The following is a 16,145-nucleotide window of genomic DNA, read 5'->3' as shown; positions in this document are numbered from 1 at the left end:
CTACCGCCTTCCCTTTACTGTGGCCATCTGGAACTCGGCTGCTAGAGACCGTGGTCCACAGCCAGGCCAGGTGGGTCTTGGGTCGGTCTGGATCCCAAAGGAGCCCTCATTGAAGATGGCTGCTGTTGGGCCAGGAGTCCCATGGCGGATCCTAGGGAGGCCAAAATACGTCCCTTCCAGGGCTGAAGGTACCTTTCCACTGGCCGAAGCAAAGTCAGGGCTGCCTGTAACGGGGGATTGACTTGTGTCTCAGGCAAAGCAGGGCACATGATATTGTGCTTGCTCTGCCCCTCGGTACCCGCCTCAGCGGCTCAGGAGGGCGGGCAGGGGCAAGAGGCCACTCCGCAGAACCCGCAGCCAAGCGGGCAGAGGGACCCGGGCATCTGCTCCAGGGCCTGGGACTTACAGATGCCCTGCACCCACCCCAGCCCCTGTGCACTTCTGGAGCTGCACACCTCCCCGGGTCATTTGTCTCCGTTGTATGGTCACAAGTGGCCAGAGACACCAAAGCCCCCATCCTGGTGGCTGCTCATCTACCAACCAAGGTCAGTAATGCTGACTGTTGTAGCCAACACGCGTATGGTCCCTGCTAGGGCGCGCAGCTGTACCTGCACCGCATGGTGGTAGCTCAGCTCATCCTCACAACTGCCCATGAGGTGGGCAGTAGGATCACTACCACCCCATTTTAAAGATGAGAAAACTGAGCCTCAGGAAGGGGTAGGCAGCTTGTTCAAGGTGACACATGGGATGATGGAGACTGAGCTGGGATCAGGTCTCGGGGACTGGTCCCAAAACCGGTGCCTCACCAGCCCTCCCAGGGCTGTGCGAAGGGCATGGGATCGACGGGCTGCTTTCCTGGGGCTACCATGGGTTATAGGACTCCTTCGTTCCTCTACCTAACCTCCCTGCCTTCCTGGCTTCTGCTTGGATACCCTGGCAGTGGATCTATGACGCCGATTTAGAGCTCACCGACTCCCTGAGGCAGGCAAGCTCCTGGTAAGCCCATTTCACAGATGGGGAAACCGGGCCTCCGACCATGAAGCAGCCTGTGCGAAATCTCAGAGCCAGGGAGCGGCAGGCAGGATCCAAGCCCCGTCAGCTGTGGGACCACACGGCCAGGGCACCTAGCCCCCCACTCCCCGAGGCCTGCCTGCCAGCAGCCCCTCCTCTGCCCTCTCCTGGGGCGGCATAGGCACTGGTGCCCGCTGGGGCTGCCTGGACGCCTCCTGGGGGGCCTGCAATGGCTTCCTCCCGCTCACAAGGCTCGTCCTGCCAGTGGGAACAGGGATCATCCACAGACCCTCACCCGCTCTCCAGAGAGCACAGCCCGTGCTTCCCCGGCCTCCACGCTTACCGCACCGCACGCTGTTTGAAGCACTTCGTAGGTGTTAGTGCCATTCCAGTGTCACGATTGTCCTAAGGAGTGAGCATTAGTATCATGCTTATTCAACAGATAAAGAAACTGAGGCCCAGAGAGCTCATGTCATTTGCCCAAGGTCACGGAGCTCTGAGTGGTGGAACCCAGATTGTCGGGGTGCGTGGGACTCCCCGGACCAGACGCAGGGCTGTCCGGGCAGTCGGAGGGGCGCTCCTGTGCCCGCCTTAGCCCCTTCAGATGCCTGGTGTCTCTTCCTGAAACCCCGCCCACTGCGGGCATCCTTGTGCACACTGCACCCAGCCTTCCCATCCCTCCCACCCCATCTGGGGCCTCTTCACACCTGGCCTCCCTCCCGAGTCCCAGAGCCTGTGCTCAGTGGTCCCTTTACATTTCCCACCGCAGAGAGGGCCCAGAGCAGGGAGCCACAGGGCCAGACTGACGCGCAGGCAGGACTGTCCCCATGAGGGCACGCTCAGCCAGCACAGCGCAGATGGGGGCACACATGCAGTGCACACCCAGACACCCGCCCTGCTGGGCTGGTTCTGTCCTGTCCTTATATGACCCCCCCACACACACCTGGCTCTGCCCGCCAGTCCTCCTGGGTCTCTGGCACTACCCAGCCTCCCTCTTCAGCCACAGATTCCCACATGTTGTCGTTACCAGCCTTTGCCCCACAACAGCTTGTACCAGCCCTCATGGCGAGAGAGCACGCACCGTGGCTGTGCAGCCGCCACCGCATCCCCGCCAGCGTGGCCTCCATGCTAGCCCGGCTGCTTGGGCCCAGGAGGGGAGGGTGGCGGTGCCTTCCTCGCAGCCTGTCCTTTCCCCCTTCCCTTGTAGGAACCTGGCCGCTCTGGCACCTGTGTTGTGTCGTGACTGGCTAACACACATGTCACATCTGCTCACGGCGTCCCAGACCCTTCGCCGCCAGGCCCTGCTGTGCCGCCAGCTTCCTTTTCTTCTCTTTCCGGAAAAGCACTGCACTAGCGATAGGAAGTCAAGGGCCGTCCTTGACCAAGCAGGTGGGAGGGCTGTGACATTGGAGGGGAGCTCCCGCATGGCGCCGTGGCCCCCAGGACGAGCGAGGGCTGGGAGGGGCGGCCGCGGGCAGCGGGCGGCACCATCTGGGGCCGTCCTTTGTGCTGGCAGCCGAGTAGTGCCTCCATCCCTACATCGCTGCGATCCAGCAGGCCTCGTGCTTGGCGTGCAAATGAGTTTCCAGATGCCCAGTGCCGCCCCCCCACCCCCCACCCCGCAAGAAGCGGTAACTAGGGGCTTGGGAGAAGAATGGAGCAATCTGGAAATTTCATTTCTGCTTGTTCCAACCTCTCTGAATAGGCTGCCTCCCCCTCCAGCTGCGGCAGATGTGTGCTGGGTGCCCGCTTTAGGGGCGTTTCGCCACGGTTCTGGGCAGACGCACGCCAGGGTAGGGGCCTCTGGCAGCCTCCTCTCTGTGCAGGTGGTGGCGAGATGAGCCTCCCAGAGAGGGGCAGGACGCATCTTTTAAGACATAGCTCAGCCATTGGCACCCCCTCCTGAGGCAGAAACAGGTGCTCTCCTGGCAGGGGGGGAGGGGGCACAGGCTGATTTTCAGCCCGTGCTTGCCTCCCTAGTTGGGTATCTTCGGGCACCCGAGAAGCAGGGCAAAGAACGCCCCCCCCCCCATTCCCTGTGAGAACTACTGCCCTTCCCCTGCCTGGCAGCCCCTAGCAGTTCCCTAGAACGGGTATGCGGCCCTCGCAGGCAGCTCGCGGCAGGACTAAGCGTGCAAGGCTCTCCGGCCGGTCCTCCCAGCTGCCTCTTGGCCCCTGCCCACCCAGTGATGGGCAGGAGAGAATCCACCGCTCCCCACAATCAACAGAGCTGATGTGGGCTATGGGCAGGGTCTGACGAGGCTTCAGAGGGGGGTCCCAGCCCTGCCTCCCAGGTCCTCGGGCTGATGGGGCACCCTGTCCGGGATCTGGGTGGTTTCTGAAGTGCCAGCCCCGTGCAGCACGTCCAGGACTTTGTGCTTCAAGGCATCTTCCCTGATGCCAGCTGAACGCGGTACAGGGGTGTGATTCAGATGAGGCCTGAGGGCTTCCTCATTGAATTGGTGGGACTGGAGAGCAAGGCCACTGGGTTTTTGCCTTCTGAAGGGTTTCATCTGCTCTCCCACATGTTGGTCCAGGTTTGGACTTCACCACTAAGCGGGGGGCAAGGGTGCCCTCCATGTGTCTGCTCTTCTAGCTGTGGTGATTGTGGGCGAGTGACTTCCCCTCAGTCTGCTCATCTGGAAAACGGGCACAGCAGCTAGCCTTCTGGATCATGCAGGGCAGATTTGAACAAAGGGAGCATGTTGTACAGCATCTGGTTGGGGGGGCGGGCCTGGAAGGGAGGAAACAGGCTCTGCGTCCGGCAGGTGGCTGAGCGGTCATGGTTCCGAAGGCTCCTGGCAGCCTGGCCAGGCAACTTCCAGAGGTCACAGGCCAGGCTGGCCCAAGTACTCATGGCAGGCATGGGGCAGTGGCCGGGCTCACCCCATTGGGCCCCCACACAGTGAGCAAGGGCCCCATGTACCCCTCACCACAGTCCGGGGAGGGAGGCAGGGCAGGGGTCACTCCTCTTCCACTGCAAGCAAACTAAGGCCCAGAGAGGGTCTCTGAGCTCCCCGGGGTCACACAGCAGAGCTCCTACTCTTTGGACAATGGGCCAGCCAAACGGACCTGGAGGGTGCTCTTGGGCCCTGGTGGCCGTATTAGGACAGTGAAGCCTGATTCCCCGGCACCTCGTTAGGTTCAACTGCTTTTCTCTTGGTGTTTAAGGGCTCAAAGCCCAGATGTGGAGGGTCCCCGTTCGCTTCTGCCTTTCGTGGCCCCGGCCCCCCATGGCTTGGCCACCACCCCACCCCTGGGCCACCCTCTGCCCTGGGAATCCTTAGTCCTCCTCAGCATGGGGGCCCAGCAGCACAGGGACCTGCCACAGGTCTCACTGGACGGGCGTGGGCACTTTTGCTAGGAGGAGGTCCAGGGAGAAGCCCACGGGCACCCCGGGATGGTCAAGAGGCTCCAGGAAGGCTCCGGAGTCTGTGATTTTGCGCACACCCCCCCCCCACCCCCCCAAGGAGAGGCCACGTTGAACTGGCTGTCTTTGCTGAAAGAAGCCTGGGGAAGGCCAGCCCTTCCTAAGCACGCCCCCCACAGGCTCTGTGCGTTGGTCCCACCCTGCAGATGAGAGCACCAAGGCCTCCCCAGGAGGTGGCTCACCGGGTGCTGCACAAAGGCGGGGGCACCCAGTCTGGGAGGGCGAGGTGGGGGTGGGCGTGGCAGGGTGAGGTGGCCATGGGGCCCGCTGACCGTCCTGTCCTTCCTTGTAGCCCTGCTGTCCTCCTGGTGTGAGGAGCTCGGCCGCCTGCTGCTGCTCCGACATCAGAAGAGCCGTCAGAGCGACCCCCCCGGGAAACTCCCCATGCAGCCCCCCCTCAACTCTATGAGCTCCATGAAACCCACTCTGTCGCACAGGTGAGTGGGCATGCACCTCCAGGGGTGGGCCAGGGGCTGCTGGGTGGGCTCTGGGCAGCCAGGCCTCGGGCCCCCGGATCTCCTTGCAGGTGCCCCTCAGGGGGAAGACCTGGGGTGGGGACCTCTGAGCAGCCATGAGGATGTCCCAGCTTTCCAAAAACGCAGTTGTTTTTTTAAATCCTGGTGGGCAAGTGCTGTTTCTCCCCCCACCGCAACAGAGCTTGCCAGTGCTGGTCTTACCCAGCTGCGGTGGAGGGCGGCCTCTTCTTCAGGATCTAGACTTTCGGGAGGAAAGTTAACTGTCCTGAGCTCAGAACCTGCCCGCGATCCTGAGCAGGGTCTTGGGCAAACCCAGAGGTACCCAGGGCCCAGACAGGACTCAGGAATGTCACAGAGCCGGTGGTACCTCCCGCAGATGGGGACAGAGCCAGCCCAGGCCGGCCGGGCAGGAGCTGAGCGAGGCTGGGCTGTCAGCATGGGAGCAGGTCTGCGAGAAGCTCAGGGTCACGGGTGGGAAGGCCTCGGTGGAGGCCGGCGGGCACCGAGGAGCTGGCCAACCTGCCCACACCAGCCTCGGAATCAGCAGGTGCCGCAGGTAACGATTCTGCAGTCCGCCTGCCCAGCTGGGCGCTCCGCCTGCGTGCTCTACCCGCTGGCCCAGACCCGCAGGGCCTGGCGCGCTGCCTGCTTCCCCTCGGCCGGTCCCGCTGGTGACAGGCTTTGGGGGCGGGGATGTACATTTGCTCTCACTCGTGACCCAGCCCAACCGAGGCACCCGCAGCCCCGAGCACTCCACCGGCCACCTGGGTCACACTGCGGAGGTGCTGCCACAAAGTGGGGCGTTGGCCACGCTCTGCAGACTGACTTAGGGGCTTTTGGTTCTCAGAGCCAGGACGGAGCTGCCTAGGTCGGCGCCCTGCGCAGACGGGATGGCCTCAGCCCGTGGTTCCCTGCCGCCTCGATCGGAAGCACTTTGTGTGACGGCAGGCCCCCCTCTCCCCACCCAGCATCGCTGCCTGGCCGCCCCCGCAGCCCGACCTGTGACCACTCAGACTCAGGGCAGCCCCTCTTGTGTGGGCGTTTCTTGGTGCTGGGAGGGGGTCCTGCTGGAATTTTGGGCCAGGACTTTGCAGGGCAATCTGTGTCTCGGCCCCCACCCACCTGGGTCTCCTAGTGCCCCCTCTGCCCCCATGTTGTAAAAGCACCTTCCCCCATTTTGGAGGGTGAGGGTGTCACCTGTGGTTAAGAACCATTGCTCTAGAAAGGCAAAACCCACCTCTGGCCGACTTCCTCCCCTTGTCCTGGCTCAGCAATAAGCCGCAGGTCTTCTCGGGCTGGCCTGCTGCCACCGGCCCTGCACAGGCTGTGGCTTGTGATGCTCCCCTACCTTGATGTGAGCTGAGCCTCTTACGCTCCTCCCCGCCAGACCCACCCCACCTCTCGTTGCCTCTCATCTCCCGTCCCGCCAGCCTTTCCTCCTCTGAGCCACTTCAGGAAAGCTGTCACTGCTGGTGGGCCAGGGCGCTGCAACCCCACCAGAGGCCTGCCTTGGACCTTCTTGGCTGTGACCGTTCAGGCCACAGTGCCACCAAGCCCTTTGCCAGGTCACCGCCGAGCCAAGCTGTAGGCATGAGACCGTCCTGTCCTGGAGATAACCAGGTGAAGGACGTCTGTGCTCTGGGAGCTGCATCTCACTAGCTGGGGACACAAGACCCAGTGAGGCAAAACTGAGACCTGAGATTAAGGCAGGGTGAGGGTTAGGTGACAGGTAGGCTTGGCCTTGGGGTCAGAAGGAGAAAAATGTCTGGGCTATCAAGAGGCTGCCCAGAGGACATGGGTGTTGACCTTCCAGGACTTGGTCCGAGAGCAGGGCAGGTGCATTATGTGAGCTGGAACTGGCTTTCCCGCGGGGGGCTGAAAAGCCGCTGACTGGTATGCAGGGCCCTGCCACCTGTTGCAGCACCAGTCCAGCTCCTTGTATGTGCCCATGAGTGATAGAGAAGGCAAAGAGGCGGCCTCTCAGAGAGCGGAGGGCCCTGTGCCCTGGAACATTCACTGAGAACTGCTGGTTGACCAGTTGCTTCCACGGAGCACGGCCTCCTCACAGAGTACTTCTGGACCGTACCTCCTACCCCGATGGCAGAACTAGAAGGGAGAGCTGGCCCAGAGCAGGACGGTGACCTGCCCAAGAACACCCAGGCAGCTAGGAGCAGAACGGGGGCGCTGAACCACACGCCCTGCTCCGCCCTTCACTCTGCTGCTGACCAAGATCAGCGAGGTGGTGTCTGGTGGTTGACCTTGCCCTGTTTCCCAATTCTGTAGGGAATTGGGGCAGTTGAGACTGAAAGGAAGTGTCATGGGTTGAAAAGGACCAGTCCACGTCCCTGCAGGCCCCACGCTGAGGCCCACAGCACGTTGTGGCGGGTGATTCAAGGTTGGCCAGTTTCCACTTGTAGCTTCATGAATTTCCGGGAAAACCCCAATAGGGGGCATCACCTTTTAAGTCCTCCTGTAATTTCCCAAACAAGAGGGGAAAGTTGGTTGAAGAGAAAGTCAAGTACTTTTCACAGAGGAAATTTTTCTGGCCACCCCTCCCTCCACCACTGTATTGGATGACTTGGAGGACAGAGGCTCCTCCTGCCCTTTCAGTTAAGGACACCCTGAGCCACGGGGGAGATGTTCAGGTTTTGGGGCCTGGAGGTGTGCGGCTGTCCGAATGCTCAGGGGTCCTTGTCTATAGGCTCTGAGGACAAGTGAATAGGAGAGGGTGGGGGAGCCCTGGAAGCCCGAAGCCCCAGCTGCCTCTGGGGGACCCCATGATGGTTGTGCTTCTGTAGCTCTGACACCACGGTCATGGCCACTTAGGGGAAGGGTTACAGGTGGAGGTGGGTGCCAGAGCTCCAGGCTGGGGGTTGGGGCCGTGACCCCCCAGAGCCGATGGTGGCACCCAGTACGATGCTCATGCGAGGTCTCAGAAGGGTCAGGCTCCTGCAGCCCCATGGCCGTTGCGGAGGGGGACGGCAGTCAGGAGGAGGCGAGTGCCCACACATTGGGGGAGAGCTTTCTGGTCTGTGGAGCTGCCGTTTGGGAGTCGCCCTGAGTCTGGTCCTGCTGAGTGAGCCGGCGGTGGGTGTCATAGGTGGGCGCGCAAGAGGCCAGCCCAGGCAGGAGGGGGCCTCGGGCCCTCAGCCCTGCAGCCGGACCTCTTCACAGCCCCAGCCGTGACCTGGCCTTGTTGCCAACAAACAATTGCTGCCTTCGTTCACGGATTTAAAAGAGTGGTTAAAAAAGCCGTTTGTGATTAGCGCATTGTCCATATGCAAATCAGTGCGGCAAAAGTAATTAAAAGCCTAATAAATCTTGTTTACGCTCTTAATTACAGCCCAAAGCCCGCCAGGGCTGGGGAAGACTCCAAAATCCAGGGGTGCCTCCCGTCCTCTTCCGGGTGAGGGGTTGGCGCCCCCCAGAGGACAGGTGCTGGGCTGCGGCCCCCAGGGGCTCCCCTCTGTGCAGCAGGTGGGGTGCAGGTGGGGCGCAGGTGCCGGGCCAGGCCGCTGGGCATCAAGTGGCCACTCAGCCGTCTGACAGCTGGGGGGCTTTGGGCAGCTCTGTAGCCGCTCTGTGCCTCAGTGTCCGTATCTGTGGCCCCAGAATAACAGCAGTGCAGGGCTTCCAACTCGCTCGCCCCGCCAGCCGACTCTGATGCGCTCACTTTGGTCAGCTGACAAAGAAGGGGTCCATCAGAGCTGACACCCCCCCCCAGCCTTCTCCTTTCCTCCTTTCAAAAGGGGGTAAGAAAGAAATGAAAGAGGGGGCTTGAAGGACCCATAAATCCTGCTCCCTCTGTTCCAGATTGCTAAGAAGATACAGGCTCTTTTCCTTTCCTGCTTCCTGTTGGAAAAATTTAAAACCCTCTAATATGCAGTTAGCTGCGTAGGTCCCTGTACGCTTCCTCACGGGGAGGGAAGGAAGCAGCCTGGGTAATTGTGATGATGGAGAGCACCGTTAACGTCTCCCCTAAATTAAAGAGGGTTGGAGCTTCAGCTTCTCACCGGCTTGGTGTTTGATTAGTGGTAACTCTGCAGCCCTGCGTGGAGACGGGACCAATATAGCCAGATCGGGGACATTAATTAGGGTCTGACAATACCCTTAACAGAAATTTGTTATTTCTCCCAAATAAAGTGGCTGTGAGAAGTGCAGGGGAAGAAATAACTCAGCCCTCCTTTCCCCTCCCCTCCATGAATGTCGGCGTAGATGCTGCCACAGGAGGTACCCGGGAACCAGGAATCCGCACTCCCCTCTTGCTGGGCTTTACTCATTTTCTCACATTTAGCAAACGTCAGTCAGTGCCTATGGAGCTGGCAGGCAGACGTGTAAATCGTCTACTATAACTGCAGTGCGAAAAGCTCTTTTATGTGACAAAAGGACGAAGAGAATAGAGGAAAATGTCCTTGATTCTGCTTCAGAGAATCACAAAAGGGAGTATCCAGGCTGGGCTTTGAAGCATAGGTAGGAGTTCACTAGAGGCAGGAAGGCAAAAGGAGCACTAAGGAAAGCCTCAGAGGCTTGGAAAATATGTTCAACAGGCAGGAATGGTAAGAACACCCCCACTCGTAGCATTTTTGCAAAACTTGGAAGCACTGTCGTCGTATCATCAAGTAAATCGGGGTACCTACACACAGGCTGAAGAAATGGAGAGAAAAGCGTGTGTACAGTTTAGCAGGGACTCTGTGCCAGGCACCGTGCTAAACTTCACCTGTATTCATAGGCTTCATCCTGGGAGAGCGTGAGCCCCATTTTACAGATGAGAAAGTTGAGCTGACGAAAGTGATACGTCCGAGGTCATAGAACTTGTCAGCAACAGAACCAAGGCTTGAGGAAAAGTCTCTAAGTTTAGAGCCCAGACAGTGAGCCACTGCGCCGCAGGGCCTTCCTGTGCCATCTCAGTGTTAGCCTCACAAATGTTTAGTCGGAGTCCCTGCCTGTTTGCCAGGATACTCCGTGCGGGCCAAAGCTAATGATTTGATGGATGGAGTGGGTTCCCCCCCTCCGCCCTGGGTCACTGTTTGGGTTTTCTGTGCAGCCAGTTTTGGAGACTAAACTTTGTATGTCCTCTGTGCCTTCGTGCTGGGTGGCTTCCCTGAGAACCCTTGGGAAGCTGTGCCCCTTCTCAGAATTCTTGGGGACCGCTAGATGTCCCTCGTAGCATGTGCTCCCCTTGCATTATCACCTTTTTTTTTTTTTTTGAGATTTAATTTATTTGAAAGAGAGAGAGAGAGAGTGCATGCAGGGGGAGAGAGGGAGAGAGGATCCTCAAGCAGACTGCTTGCTGAGTGCAGAGCCCGGTGTGGGGCTTGATCTCACAACCCTGAGATCTTGTGACCTGCACCTTAATCAGAGTTGGTCGCCTAACGGACTGAGCCCCCCAGGTGCCCCTCACCGTCTTTGTGCAGGGAAGTGCCCTCGTACTGGATCCTTAGCTCCCTGAGACAAAGGCATGTGGTCGGGGCCGCCTGGCAGTCTTGCCCTTGACCAGCTCTGGGACCTTGTGAGCCTCAGCTCCTACGAGAGGTGTCTGCTGAGCCCACTTTAAGGGATGAAGTGAGTTCTTAGGTGAAAGTCCCTTCAAAGAGTTCCTTACTTCTAGGAGCCACTCAATAAATCCTAACAACAGCAGCAGATGTCAACAGTTTTAGGGGCCCGGGGTGTGGTTGTTTTGCCTTACCCCTGTGAGCTCCTTCAATCCTCATGACAGCCTCTGGGAGAGGTACCATTATTATTTTCATTTTACAGACAGGGACACTGAGGCATAGAGAGAGTAAGTGGCTGCTTACCCTCTCCCCGGGGGGTAGGACCTCTCACCTCCTGGGTGCCAGTCCCCACGGGGTCACAGTCAGGTTTAATGAATGGACACAGTTACTCGTTTTCAGGCATCCTTCTGAGGAGGGTTTGGAGAGGTGGTGTTTCCCTCTGGCACCTTGGTTAGCAAAGGCTCTGCGAGCCCCGTAGGTGTGTGAAGCCTTCCTGCCAGGTACAGGTAACCGAACTCAGGACCCGTGGGGCTGAAGGAAAAAGGCTGGAGGGCTCTCATCTAGGCCCCCACCCAGGCCCTAGGAACATGAGGAACAAGTGGAGCTCAAGCCAGTGGATGTGGCCAGGGCCTCCCGGAGGGGGTGTCCTCTGGAAGAGGAGCCTGGGAAGGATGGGTGGCTTTTTTCAGGGTGAGGATGAAGCGTCCCCAACGAGGAAGCAGCTGCCTCCCTGTTCGGAGGTGCTGGGCAGGCAGGATGCTGCTGAGATTCCAGGTGGTTCCTGGGACTGGTGTCTCTGTGGGTGGACTCGGGTTCTTAGGGCAGTTTGGGCCGGAGGGACTGCAGCAGAGGGCAAGTGCAGAGAGCTGGGCTACTAAGAGTGGGATTCTCATGCTCCAGGCGCCCTGGCTTCCCTTTGAACTGCAGCCAGGTGTGGACAATAGGAGAGAAGTGGTTCCTAGTGAGCAGTCCCAAAATGCCAGCACCCTCTGACCTGGGCTGACTGCATCTGCGGGTTAGATAGCGCTTGCCGGAGGAAGGAGGGGTCTCAGGGCCCCCACACACCTTAGGCCTCCCCTTCATCACATTGGACCCCTCCCACCTCTGTAGGGCCCAGGAGCCGGGCTTGTCGTTGCTCCTTGGGCACGGGGAGCTGGAGCCCGGCAGCCCCCCCGGCGGCGGTGTCTGAGTCCAGGCAGAGGCGTCACAGGGCTGACTGCCATGGGCCTGTGGGGGCGAGGGCCTTCACTGCGACAGCAGGAGCCGTCTCCCCAGGAGATGAGTCACAGCCGTGTTGGTGCGGCTGCCACTTCTGCTTCTGCAGCAGGTGCGAGTGGGGGCGAGCGAGTCCCCGAGACCGCCCCTCCGGGCGTGTGCCTGTTGTCTTCCCCCGCGTGTGCACGGCAGCATGGCCCCGGGTGCATGTGCATACACATGTCCGTGTCCCTGTCCACACGCGAGCACGCCGAGTGTGTGCCTGGGCTCGGGGGCCAACCTTCCAGCCAGACGGTGGGGATGCCCAGTTTGGGAACCATGGTTAAGTGTGCTTCTCACCGGGTTCGGGCGGGGGAGGGTTTCGGGCGGAGGGGACGAAACAGGAAGGAGCTGGTTTCCGCCCACAGGGCCCACCCACGGAGCTGTCGGGCAGTCAGGAGCTGACTGTGGGCCTGTGCAGTATCCCGGTGAACCGGGGCCTCCCCACCCGCAACAGCTGCTGCTTCCCCGCCCCTGACCCACCCCCAGGCTCAGGCAGGGCCTTGCCAGGTTCCAGGGGCTCCCAGACGGCTTTACTTCTGAGCCTGCCCAGCACCTTCTAAAAGGATGCGAGCTGGACATCAGCCTGGAGAGTTGATGGGAGCCTGAGGGGCAGCGAAGCCGTGCGCTTGCTCTCTGTACGGGGCTGGGGGCCCTGTGTTCGATCCTGCACCCCTAGGACACGGGCCTCGCAGGACGGCTGATGTCTGGGGGTCTCCTGCCTGCTGTTTAAGCCTGGAGCCTGCAGGGCCTCCCTTCGAGACTCTGGGGTGCCAGGCCCGGGACCCCAGTGACTCTGACTTCTCCCAGGGAGGTTCTTCTCGCCCAGCCGTGCTCAGGAGCAGGCTCCTGGCTTCCTTCCCTCCTGAGTTCTCCGGGCTCCCACATCCCCAGGCAGCCATCCTGGGGGCCTGGAGTGGGGGGAGTGTGAGCTCTCTGTCACCCTTGGCCAGTGTCTCTAGGCCTCACCCCCTTTGCGCTGACCCGCGGCACGTGTGGCCAGCAGGGGTAGGGGGCAGGCAGGAGGTCTGGGTTCCTGAGGGCACCTCCTTTCCCCAGGTTTTTGGCTGCTGTCGGCCCCTGGAAATCCTGAGTAACAGCCAAGGCTGTGTCCCTTTCTAGTTGGGAAGGCCTTTTTGTCTGCATTCTCCTCTTGGAGCCGCCTCACACCTACCCTACAGAGGCCTGGGTTGTTCAGACTTCCCTTGACCAAGACCCCCGTTAAATAAGCATATTACACCGTGACCCAGGGTGCACACGTACTCGTATACAAAACCGAGACGCTGAGCAATGTTTTTTATTCTTACCACGTGCTCACGCTTAACTACTTTCTGTTTTATTCCCTCTTTTCCCCCTCATGCTGGTTATGTCATGACCCGCTCATGTGTCATAACCTACAGCTTAAAAATGCTGAGAGCAGAGTGGGGGACTGCCCTTTTACAATTTTACAAATGAGGGGCTGAGTACAGGCGGGGCGGGGGAGCTTGTACCCTGAGCCAGGAAGGGACGGGCCTCTACCCAGGGTACCAAAAAAGCCAGGGTAGGAGGAAGAGGGAGTGGGAGGGGTGGGGCTGCTTGGATGCTGGGAGGTCAAGGTCCCCCCCCCCCGCCCCCGCCTCCACCAGTGAGATGGCTTCTGAGCAGAGGTAGGAAGGAAGCCAGGGGCTGGCCTGGTAGAGAGGGTGTCCAGGCAGGGGGAGAGCAAGCCTGCGCAGACTGACGGGGCGCTGCCTTCCAGTCTGAGCATCCCCTGCAGGACCCTGCCTGCCCTGGCTGTCGGCTGTCGAGGGCTTTCCCTGGGAAGAAGCAGGCACAAGACTGGGCACCCCGGCTCCCCTCTGTCGGCCTGTCATGCAGGACTGTGCCTCCCTCCTGTAAGTCCTAACCTCTGGGCTGAACCCCCAGGGCCTCCCAGGCCTGGCCCACCTCCCGTGCAGGGCCAGCGGTTACTCTGCTTGTCTGCTCCTTCTGGGGCCACGTCCGGGATTTGTGTTTGTAGAGGTGCCAGAGGGTCAGCGCAGAGGCATTCCCAGCTCGGCACCCCTAGCTGCCGGGATGCCGACAGTTTCTTCACACTGTAACCCTGACAGCCCCCTCCCTGTCCCCGGGGGTCACTCTTTACCTGTACCACAGCAACGAATAGGAAGCCATTATTGAGCACTTACTGTGTGCAGGGTGAGGCATTGGGCCCAAGGTGAAGTCCTTGCTTCTGGCATTTGGGGGCTGCTCGGGCGATGTCACCAGACAAAGTGGGAACCTCTGGGCCTAGCAGTGAAATAGGGGAGCGGCTGGGGGTGCCCCAATAGAGGCGGGAGCCAAGGGGGGAGGCAGGCTAGGGTGGGATCATCCAACAGCGTAAATCATTCTGAAGTGTCTGAGTCTGGACTTTGCCTTGTAAACACTGGGAACCATTGAAGGTCTTTGACTGTGCAGAGCGTCTTGGGTGCTTGAGGGAGATTAGCTTGGTGGGGACGTGCACAAGGGACCGGGGTGTGAGTAGGTGGGGAAGCATGGCGGGCAGGCCCGTACCTGTGATCCAGAGTCAGGAAGAGTGACGTAAGGAACGTGTTGCCAGAGGTCAGATCAGCTGGGCTGGGTGGCCAACCTGCTAGGAAAGGGTCTGGAGGAAGGGGGAAGAGGTGAGACTCAGATCAGGGCTCTTCCGATGTTTTCTGAGAAGGGACCGGGAAGTTCCAAGGGGAAGCTGGTGCGGGGGAACCAGAGCTCTTTCTGGAGAGCCACTTCGAGTCAGAGCGTGGTGGAAGGAGGAGCTCAGGTTGGGCCTGTGGGTCTCTCTTCTTCCTCCGCAGCGCGGCCTGTGGACTTTGGGCTAAGGTGAGACAACCAGCTCTGGGGGTGGCACCCGTGGTCACTCGTACCGTCGGCCACCGTGCGAGCTGTGCCTGTTGTGCATCGGCTGCGGTGGCAGGGCTGGGGGGGCGGGGGTCACCTCGGCCTGACTGGGAGCCGTGGAGCAGCACGGTGGGGCGATGGGGCCCGCCTGTGTGTGTGGTCCCTGAGGACCCCCCCTCTGTCTCCTCTGCAGTGATGGGTCATTCCCCTATGACTCTGTCCCTTGGCAGCAGAACACCAACCAGCCTCCCGGCTCCCTGTCCGTGGTCACCACGGTTTGGGGAGTGACCAACACATCCCAGAGCCAGGTAAGAGCCCATCCCGCTTCCAGCCACGGCCCGTCCCCGGGTAGGACCATCCCCTGAGTCCCTCGGGCCTTTGGGCCATCTTGCCACGCCAGCCGTCCTCGCTCCATCCAGCTGGGAAGACCAGCTCTCCGGGCTCACTCGGCCGTGCACACGCCACTACCCTCCTCGCCTGCTTGGCAGGGCGGCTGCGGGCCCCTCTGCGCTGTCCCCACCCTAGAGCTTTTCTGGAGGAATGATTTTGATCTGATGGACAGCTGGGGATTCTTCTCTAGCCCCGTTTGCTTTGGTTGGATAAATAGGAGAACTTCCTGGGTGTTACTGGCCTCAGGGCTCCAGCATCCGGGGCCTTTGATCCTGGATAACCTGGGTTAGATTTCAGCAAAGCTCGAGCTTTCAGCGTGAGACAGACCCCTCCCCACAGCCCTGGCCAGCCCTGCCTTCTGCTCTCACCCCTTCCTCTTTCCTCCACACCTTCCTGTCTAGCCTCCTTGGCGCCGCAGCTCGGGGCTGCTGGCCGCCCCCCACCCAGGGGCATCCCTGGGCTTCCCTGAAGGCCCAGGCCATAGGGGCCCCTCAGCCAGGATCCTGTCGCCGTCCGTAGCTGGCATGCTGGGCTTCTCTCTGCCCTGACGGAGCAGCAGCCCAGCCTCTGCATCGAGGCCCCTTGACAACGGAGGGCAGAGAAGTCCAGTCCCTTCCACCTGCCACTGAGCAAGACCGGCCCCTCCTGGTCCCACTCCCTCCGCTGCCTGCTTCCGGGCTGCATCACCCCCTTCAAAGCTTTCATACACCCCGGGGACAATTCATGTCTCTGCCTTCTCCCCCTTTCCCTCTGTTCTCCCTGTGGCACCATTTCAGCACGCCACCCCCCCACACCCATGTCTCCTCTTCCCCTCCCACGCCCCGGGGGCACTGCTCGGGTGACGATTGCTCTGTGCCCACAGGTCCTCGGGAACCCTATGGCCAATGCCAACAACCCCATGAATCCAGGCGGCAACCCCATGGCATCGGGCATGACCACCAGCAACCCCGGCCTCAACTCCCCCCAGTTTGCCGGGCAGCAGCAGCAGTTCTCAGCCAAGGCCGGGCCCGCTCAGCCCTACATCCAGCAGGGCATGTACGGCCGGCCCAACTACCCCGGCAGCGGGGGCTTCGGGGCCAGGTGAGCAGCCTTGCGGGGCGGCTCTGGCCCTGCCCCTCCCCTGCGTCCAGGAGCTGGAACGCCAGCACCATGCTTCCTGGCACGTGTCCTGCTCCGCTAACCCCTCCGTTAGAGGGACACAGTCATGCCCCATTTCCGGGCCAGCAGCAGCTGGGGGGC

General features: G+C 60.7%; 1 protein-coding gene across 7 annotated transcripts in view; it reads left to right on the top strand.

The window, feature by feature from the left end:
* The window catches only part of ZMIZ1 (zinc finger MIZ-type containing 1), a 230,008-nt gene that overhangs the window by 190,213 nt on the left and 23,650 nt on the right, over positions 1–16,145 (top strand). For 5 of the 7 annotated variants that reach the window (XM_055325669.1, XM_055325671.1, XM_055325668.1 and 2 more), the window contains 3 exons: positions 4,734–4,878; positions 14,710–14,824; positions 15,769–15,986. In XM_055325669.1, the coding sequence (XP_055181644.1) occupies positions 4,734–4,878; positions 14,710–14,824; positions 15,769–15,986 (478 nt within the window). Of the gene's footprint in view, positions 1–1,939; positions 2,401–4,733; positions 4,879–14,709; positions 14,825–15,768; positions 15,987–16,145 lie in introns of those variants that run through there. The other 2 variants (XM_055325667.1, XM_055325666.1) reach the window with 2 other exon arrangements.

This window comes from Nyctereutes procyonoides, unplaced genomic scaffold (genome assembly GCF_905146905.1).
Source record: "Nyctereutes procyonoides isolate TBG_1078 unplaced genomic scaffold, NYPRO_anot_genome, whole genome shotgun sequence".
Taxonomy (NCBI): domain Eukaryota; kingdom Metazoa; phylum Chordata; class Mammalia; order Carnivora; family Canidae; genus Nyctereutes; species Nyctereutes procyonoides.
Note: the sequence above shows the minus strand (reverse complement) of the source record. Positions and strands in the feature narration are given on the sequence as shown.